The 9124-nt window shown below is 33.3% G+C and overlaps 2 protein-coding genes across 2 annotated transcripts; one reads left to right on the top strand and one right to left on the bottom strand.

Annotated features, from left to right (window-relative positions):
• The first annotated feature begins 450 nt into the window (after nucleotides 1-450).
• Nucleotides 451-3085, top strand: LOC112708045 (abscisic acid receptor PYL9). The gene is made up of 3 exons (XM_025760150.3): nucleotides 451-1048; nucleotides 1657-1872; nucleotides 2469-3085. Exons 1-3 carry the CDS (start codon nucleotides 899-901, stop codon nucleotides 2682-2684), a joined length of 582 nt encoding a protein of 193 aa, XP_025615935.1. The 5' UTR covers nucleotides 451-898; the 3' UTR covers nucleotides 2685-3085.
• Nucleotides 3086-5853: 2768 nt separating this feature from the next.
• LOC112708044 (pentatricopeptide repeat-containing protein At4g01030, mitochondrial) lies at nucleotides 5854-8706 on the bottom strand. Its single transcript, XM_025760149.2, has one exon. The coding sequence runs from the start codon at nucleotides 8704-8706 to the stop codon at nucleotides 5854-5856; it is 2853 nt and encodes a 950-aa protein (XP_025615934.1).
• Between the last annotated feature and the right edge of the window lie 418 nt (nucleotides 8707-9124).

Here is a 9124-nt window from a genome sequence, read left to right as displayed (position 1 = left end):
TGTTCTTTAATTGATACTTCTAAATCATATTAGTCAAATTTCTAATAATATTTCTCCAATACCATTAATTTAATCCATAGAGAAAAGAATAACAATAACCCATACAAAAGACTATCTACTAAATCAAACTAAAACTATGTTTAATGGTAGGTAAAAACTCAGGTGCAATCGATTTTATGTGAAATTGATATTTAAGAGTTGTGAGATAATTTGATTGATTTGAATAAATTTTTATTTAATGACTCTCAAGTATCAACTTCACATAAAATTGACTTCATCTAAATTTTTATCTTAATTATAACCAATCAATAATCAATCTAAATTGGTCAAGTGCTAAATTTATTTCTTCGTTTTATATAATTTATTGGTCAAACCTTTTAATAAAACTCGTATTCGCAGCAAATTAGTCTTTATTTCTGTTGAAATAAGAGATACTGTGAAAAGAAAAACTATAACAGATTAATTAATTCATAGAAGAAATTAAACAAAAAAATAGAAAATATTAAAAGACATTAAAATAAGAACATTGTCGGTGGATTCATGAATTTTTGTTAGACTGCCAAGCTAAGCTAAGGTTGTCACTTTTTTACACCAAACTCTCTCTCTCTCTCTCTGTGGAACCAAAGCTTATCCCACCCCACTTGTTGCCTCTGCCATATCTAATAGGCAAAAAGAGTTAAAGACAGAGAGAGAAAAAGAGAAAAAACAGAAACAACAATAACACCCATCAGAGGGAAAGTTCAGAAACACACATACATAGATATATAGATAGATATACACAATTCAGATAAGCATCAAAAAGAAAGAAAGTAACCAACTTTCTTTTCACACACTCACACAACAGCAACTACATAGGTAGAGATAGATAGAGAAGAAGAAGAAGAAAGAAAAGTGAGTGATGATGAACGGTAGTTGTGGTGGTGGTGGTGGTGGTGAAGCTTATGGTGCCATTGAAGCACAGTACATAAGGAGGCACCATAGGCATGAACCTAGGGACAACCAGTGCACTTCTGCACTTGTCAAACACATAAGAGCTCCTGTTCATCTTGTGAGTTGTTGTTACTCTTCTTTTTGGATCAGTTTCTTTTGGTTCTGAATTGGGTTTTGTCTTGTCTGTTACGTGTTTGTGATTTGTTCTGTGAGAGAGGGAAAAAATGATTTTTTTTTTGTCTTGGGTTTTGTTTGAAGAGAGATCTGAACTATGTGCTATTTTGGGGTGACTTGTTTTGGTTTTCAATGATATTTAAGCCATCTTGGTATGTTAGTTATGAGGTTCTGACATTTCAATTGATGGGGTGCTGTAAAAGTTGGTTTTTTCAGCTCATGAATGGAAGTTTTCGATTTGTTTGTGGTGGTTTATGTGGATTTCAATGGAACTTTGGTGTCATATCCAATTTCTCAAGATCAAAAATCAATTTGTGTAAAGCTTGATTTCTTTATATGTATTACTTATTTGAGTTTCACATCTTTATTACACTCTTTAACTTGTAGCTCTTTGCAGTGTTGTTTTTTCAGTAAACAATTAAGATTTTATGATTATTTGATGACATGTTTCATTATTGTGTGAACTTTGTACTATTGTAGCAAAAAAGAGAACACAATGGATTATTGATTATTGATTGATCTGATTGGTTTATTTTATTTTTCTCTGTTTAGGTGTGGTCTCTGGTGAGAAGATTTGATCAACCTCAGAAATATAAACCATTTGTTAGCAGGTGTATCATGCAAGGGGATCTTGGCATTGGTAGTGTTAGAGAAGTGAATGTTAAATCTGGTCTTCCAGCTACAACCAGCACTGAGAGGTTAGAACAACTTGATGATGAAGAACACATTCTTGGCATAAGAATTGTTGGAGGTGATCACAGGCTGAGGGTATGACTATGAAACTTTGTTCTTCCTCATTTGTTTTATGCTTCTTTCTTAGATTCATTATGATGACCAATATGTTAGCTTCTTATATAGGTTCAATATTGGAAATCTAGAACTTGGTTCGAGTAAGAGTGTCGATATGCGAATAAGCGTTGGAGATGGCAAATAAATCATTTGCCTGCTTTTGTTGTTTACTCTATTTCCTTTTTATCTATCACTTTCAGGGGTATACTAAATTTTCATAGTGATGAATAAAAGATAATGGTTGATTGAATTTTTGGGATCTTACTTCATTGTTTCTATGATCATGGTTGACTTTTCTTTCCTGAAAAGGGAAGAAAATTTTGTCATTGACCTGCCTCTCCTATCATGTATATAGGGAATGTGTTGAAAGGATTTGGATTTCGGGAGCTCCTATTTGTCAGTGGTATTGAATCTTTTGGGTTTATGATTCGTTTTGTATTGTATTTGCAATCTTTGTTGACTTTCTTTTTTCGACTTACTATAGAAGTAAAGTTGGATTCACAAACTACAATGTTTTGATATATGTTTATGTTTATCTCTATTACGATGTTAATCGTGTTTTGTCGAATATGCAGAACTATTCTTCCATAATCACAGTTCATCCGGAGGTCATTGAAGGAAGACCTGGTACAATGGTGATCGAATCGTTTGTCGTGGATGTGCCCGATGGCAACACCAAGGACGAAACTTGCTACTTTGTGGAGGCCTTGATCAGGTGCAACCTTAGCTCTTTGGCTGATGTCTCAGAAAGAATGGCTGTGCAGGGCCGAACCGATCCAATCAACCAGTAACTAAGTACCTCCTCGGTCGAAAGAAGTTGGGGTTCAATGGTTTAGACGATCCGTGGTGGAGACATGTTAAGAGTATAGCTAATACTTTCCATGTTCCGCAGAAGTTTTGGATGTTTTTTCTTCTATAATCACGGATAATGGTCCCCTGTTACCATTTCTCCTAAAAGTTTTTAGCTCTGTAATCCTCTTCCGAAGCCGAGTTTCTCGTTTTTCGCCTTTTGTATGATGAGATCCTTGCTTCAAATGATGAGTACTTAGAGATGGTAATGGGGAAGCTGCATTTTCTTTGCTTGTGTTCTTCTTCCTGGGTTTAGTGGATGATGATCATCATCATCTTGGTGTGTTACAACACTTAATTCTGTAAATATTTTTGTTGGAGAAGGAAGACATTTTCTTTAGTCTTTTCACCTTGCATGTTTTGTGTTTCATTAGCAACTATAGCAATATTTTAATGGATATTGCTTTGTTAATTTGGTACGAGTTTTGTACCTTTTGTTAGCATCTCTTTTTCCAAAATTTTTCCCTCTTTAGGGTTATGTTTAGACTTTAGAATAGCCAATCAAATTCACATTGGGGCATGCTTGATTTATAGTTTGCAGGATCTTTTCTTTCTTTTTATTTTTTATTTTTAAAAACAAAAGGAAAAAATTTACAGCTAGTAAATTTTGTCAATTTTGTTGAAACCATGGTTCGAGCTTCAGTAATAGCCAAGGTAAAAAATTATTTTAATCCTTAATGTTTATTTGTTCATAATGTTTAAAATATTTTATGTTTGTTTGAAAAAAGGTTTTAATTGGACATAATATTGTTCCTATTATTAGTTTTTTGACTTTTTTCCTTAGCTCTAAAATTATAGTACTAAACTATTTACATATATATTAAAGAAGAAAAAGTTGTTTAATTTTTCAATAATATTTTTACTCTTGTACTAAGTACTAACAATGTTAAATATTTAACCTATATTTAATAATGTGATAGTATTTAGTCCATTTGAATTTTTTGGAATAAAATTATAATATTTTAAACATTAAACATTAAAAGACTAAAACAATAATCTATCCAATGACAAAATGTGTGGAATATAGTGCAACTTAATTAGTTTGCATTTTCTGTCGATACATTTTATGGTATACACTATACTATAAGAAATGGATAATTTACCCTATAATGTTTACCACATGATGCATATGAGAGGATGAATAGTTCTTAGATGTATGTGATAATTTTATACAAATTTGGTCATGCTTAGATTTTTATCATTAATATTAATAGAAAAAGTTGCAAGCTTAAACAAAGGGTTTGTAAAAGAATTTGGTAAAAATTAGCATATGATTAAGTTATATAAATTTCTGAGAGAGGATTTATTTCCAATAGAAGAAAGAGTGAAAAAGACTTCACTCATTTCCTTAAGTGGAAGGGTTGGAGTGTCTCACTCTCATGCCAATCACAATTTGTAGGAATGAGTGTTTTCTTAGGAATACCATCTTTTTGTCTTGCATTGGTAGTGGCAATTTTAGCCATATGCACAAATAAATAAATAAATAAATACCAGGTTAAATTATCTAAGATTGAGGGTATTTATACAACTCATCTTTAAATACCTTTTATTAATTGTTAATTAGACCAATCTTAAATATCTATTTTATTATATTTTATATGAATGATTGGAATTAAAAAAAAAAAGTAATATTTATAATATTTAAACCTCTTAATCAGATTGCTATTTTTTTAATAAATTTCCAAACATGCTATATATATTTTCTTTCAAAAAAGAAAAAAAAAATGAATCAATAATGTACTAGTTTATTTATTATTTTTAATAACGTTTAGCTACACTATTTACCCCTTTTTTTAATTTTTCAAAATATCCGTTAATCTCGTGTTTATTTAAACTTTATTTAAAAATGTATTCTTAACCAATAAATTATTACGTATAAAATAAGATTTAAATTTTTTACATTTACTTAAATTTACTAGTAAATTGACTTTTTGATTAACTATTTTTTTAATCTACGGTATTTTTAAGTTTAACACATCAAAGACTAATTTGTTATAGATCTATAAATTATTGTATGTATAAAAGTAAAAGTCAAACTCCAAGCACTTGTTTAAACGAACGAATGAGCTGATTACTTACAAATCCAAATAAATTTTCGACCAACCAATTTAGTTGCTACATTATTTACTTTACTTACATGATGCGATCTTTATGGGACATACATGTACATGATAGATTTACACGCTACTTAGTGGCTATTATTATATGATTAAATGCATGATTGATTTTATGGTGGAAAATTTAATCTGTTATTATCCATGAACTCCACTCCCCACTCAATTTTCTCAATTGCCACGTACATATACCACTCTCCATCCAATATCTTGAGTGTGACTCCCAAATGAGTTATATGCATGTATCTTCATTCTTACTTACATGGGCATGATTAAAAAATGTTAAGTGTGTTTATTTTGTCTCATATATGGTAGATGAGTAAATATAGATAATACATCATTAATTACAAGCTTTAATAATTAATCTGCTTGGTAGCTAATTAAACTCCTCAAACTGTTAATCAAATAAAACCAACAAAAAGTAAGCCATTTCAGGTGAAGGTTGTATTTGAGAGAATGAATTTTTTATGAATTCATTATTTATTACAACTCTATTCGAGATTCAATATTCTTAATTTTTTACGGTATTTTTTAATATTAATCTGTGACGCTAATCTGTCATGGATCAAAACTCCGTTTAAGAGTTTGTCATTTGTTAACGAAATTTTTACAGTATTTCTCAACACTAATCTGTCACGAATCAGAACTCTATTCGTGATTTAAACATATTAGTGAACAAACTACTAGTTAACTTAGTTAAACTCTTATTTATATTTTCAACAAATTCTAACGTGCTAACCAACTAATTAAGCAGTGCAATATTAATTAGATCGTAACATTATCCAACATCAAAGAGGGTTTGATACCAATTACCGTATATGTATGTAAAAGTATTACACAAAAACAAATTACACCAATATTTAGTGTGAAAAACCAAAAAACATGCTCATCCCTTAGTTTAGGTTTTTTTTCCATCATGAACACATAGCATACAAAAGAATATGGTGTGCTATGAGAATATGAACAAAGAAAAAGAATGATCTGCTTGTGCTTATTGTTACCAACAACCATTACAGGAGCATTTTCCATTCACAAAATGGTGAAAACGGCCGCCATCTCGGAGCAAAATCTCACGATTTTCGGCCGAAGAAATGTACTTGGCTAATGTGTGACAATCCTGACAAACTCTCGTGTTCTTAACTACCCTGATAGGTGATCCACCTTTTGTTTTCATGAGTCCATATGTGATAGCTAGCTTCTCAGTGTGACTCAGAAGAACCTTCTCCTTTTCATTGTTGTCAATATTTTGATACACACAGCTTATATCAGGCACATATCCTAGCTTCTTCACCTTAGAAACTAACTGATATAATTCGAAATATATTTCGCCTTCTTCTCCATGTGATTTCCCTTCTGTAGAGAACACATGAGTAGTTTGATTTACCTGTATCCAGCTCCAAACACCAGGGCTTTTCAACCCTGCAGCAACCATTGTGTCTCTAAGGCGCTGCGCGTCGTCCCATTTGCCTAAAGCCGAATATATGTTCATCATTATAACATAGTTGGCAGAATTATAAGGCTCTAGCTTGAACAGATTCCTCAACGCAGTCTCGGCTAGCATAATGTTTTTGTGATTTCGGCAGGAAGCAAGAAGAGCTCCCCAGATACTAGCATCCGGCTTTACTGGCATAGTTTGGATGAAATGCAGAGCTTCATCAAGAAAACCAGATTTTCCAAGAAGGTCCACCATGCAAGAATAGTGCTCAATTGTTGGAACAATGTTGTAATCTGTACTCATACTGTCAAAGTACTTCCATCCATCATTGATTCGACCTGAATTCTTGCAGCCGGATAGAAGAGCTGTGAAGGTAATAGAATCAGGGATGATACCAGTTTTGAGCATTTTGTTAAAAAGAGAAATTACTTCTTCACCGTGGCCGTGAATAGCATATCCCATCATCATACAGTTCCAACAAGGAAGTGTTTTCCCCTCTATTCTTCCGAAAATTTCGCATGCTACTTTCAACTTCCCTGCCTTGCTATACATGTCAATGAGTGCTGTGGCTATGTACATATCCTCTATAAATCCATGTCTTATGCAGAGGCAGTGTATCTCTTCGCCTTTCTTTAGAAGCGACTGGCCGGAGCAAGCTCGAAGTAAGCTGCAAATAGTAGTAGAATTAGGCCTTACATTTTGTGCTTGCATTTGGCCGAAAAACCGGATGGAATCCATATGACTTTTGTTCCGAGAACTGCCGGATACCATTGCAGTCCATGAAACCACATTAGGTGAAAATCCTGAACTCTTCATCCTATTAATCACATCCATAGCTTCCTCGCTTCGGCCATGCATTGAATAACCAGAAATCAAACTGTTCCATGTAACTATATCAGGTTCTATACCTTCTTTCTCCATCTGGTTCAATAGTTCTTCAGCATCACTAAACTGGCCCTTGAAGGAGTACCCTGATATCAATGAATTCCAAGCACAAATGTTTTTGTTCTTTGTGCGATGGAACACTTTTTGAGCTTTATGTAACTCATCATTCTTGATATACATATCCATCAATGAAGTGCAAACATAAACATCATGATCAAGCTTGTTTCTCAATAGATAACCATGAATTTCTTTCCCTAAGTTGAAGATACCCAATTCAATAATTGCTTGTAGTGCACTAGTTACCGAGCCCGAATCCGGCTTCAAGCCTTCGACTTGCAGGCTCTGGAAATTGGCCAGAACAGCTTTGTATGAACCCTGAAGAAGAAGACCCGACATAAGAGAATTCCAAGTTATAATGTCTGGTTTAATGCCGGAAGCTTCCATTTCTTGGAAGATATCCAGGGCATCTTCCAAGTTGCCATAACCAGCATAACATGAAATAATTGAGTTCCAAGATGACAAGTTATAATCCTCCATTGAATCAAAAAATGTTCTAGCCATTTTAAGACTATGGTTCTTAGAGTACATGCTAATTATGGAATTGCTAATGGACATGTTCGACACTAATCCCCGCCTTAAAACATATCCATGAATTTGTTTCCCTTCGTTGAGAGCTCTCAATTTTCCACATGCTTGCAGCACCTTGACGATGGTGCCACCGGTGGCTTTAGCCGAAGATAACTGCATGCCGCGAAACAATTCTAAGCCATCAAACCACTTCTCACTCCTCAGGCTCGCCATAATTATCGTGTTCCACAAGAAATCTTCTTTCTGGGGCGCTTCATCAAACACTTGGTATGCTCTATCTACACCCCAGCACTTCTCATACAAATTGATCAATGCACAATACAAATGCACATCAAAATGGAATCCTCTCTTTATCAAACAAGCATGAATCTCTAATCCAACCTTCAAATCCATCAAAACCAAGCAAATTTTCAGAACAACAGTGAAAGCTATGCTATCAAATTCAACACCTTTCTTATGCAGTTCACCAAATACATCAAGAATCTCATAAGGGTCACCTCCAAAACTTCCAAATTTCTCCAAGAAAGAGTTCCATAGAAGATAATTCCTCGTAAAACCAACAAAGAAAACCTTTATTGCAGACACAAAATCATCAAACTCCAAATAGTATCTCATAACGGTTTCATCTATTGTGGCCAAGCTACTACTACCACCTTTGTTTCTTGGCATTTTCAGTATCTGTGCATGTAGTTCCCTCACAGAATTCAAATCCCTTATCTCACACAATTCATCCAAAAAGTGAAAGCATGGAGAAAGGTTTCGTGGGGCAAATAGGGTATCAGAAAAATGAGGCTTCTTATCTAACACTCCAACAGAAATTGAAGTGGATGATGAATGGCTTCTAAGGATTTGTGTGTTGTTATGAACATAATAAGGATCAAGATGATGTAAATTATGATTATCTTTAAGGCTATGGTACTGTGAGATGATGGAAGATGCCATTGGAATTTGGAACTGTGTATGTATGATAAACTTCGAAATAGCAATTATATGTTACTTTTTCATCAGTTGATTCTTGGAACATTTTACAAACACTTGGGGTGCATGAACTTGAGTTGTTTATGTGGATAAGGTTATCCTAAGAAAAAGTGAATTGTCATTCATAGGAAACTCTATTGGCCAAGCTTGATTCAAGAGGAGAAATTCTTAACATTTTTCCCCCTTTCAACTCTGAACGAAATGATTGAGCTTAATTTCTACATTGTGTAAAATTGTTTTATTATTTAGACAGTGGAAAAGTTAATTACTTCCGTTTACATGATAGAATATATTATCGACTATGTACGGATTTACGCTATACTAAAATCAACCACTAAAATTAATCTTTAAGATAAAATATATATTAAAATATAAATACATA

The sequence above is a fragment of the Arachis hypogaea genome, chromosome 8, assembly GCF_003086295.3.
Source record: "Arachis hypogaea cultivar Tifrunner chromosome 8, arahy.Tifrunner.gnm2.J5K5, whole genome shotgun sequence".
NCBI classification, from domain to species: Eukaryota; Viridiplantae; Streptophyta; class Magnoliopsida; order Fabales; family Fabaceae; genus Arachis; species Arachis hypogaea.
This window is presented reverse-complemented; position numbering and strand designations above follow the sequence as displayed.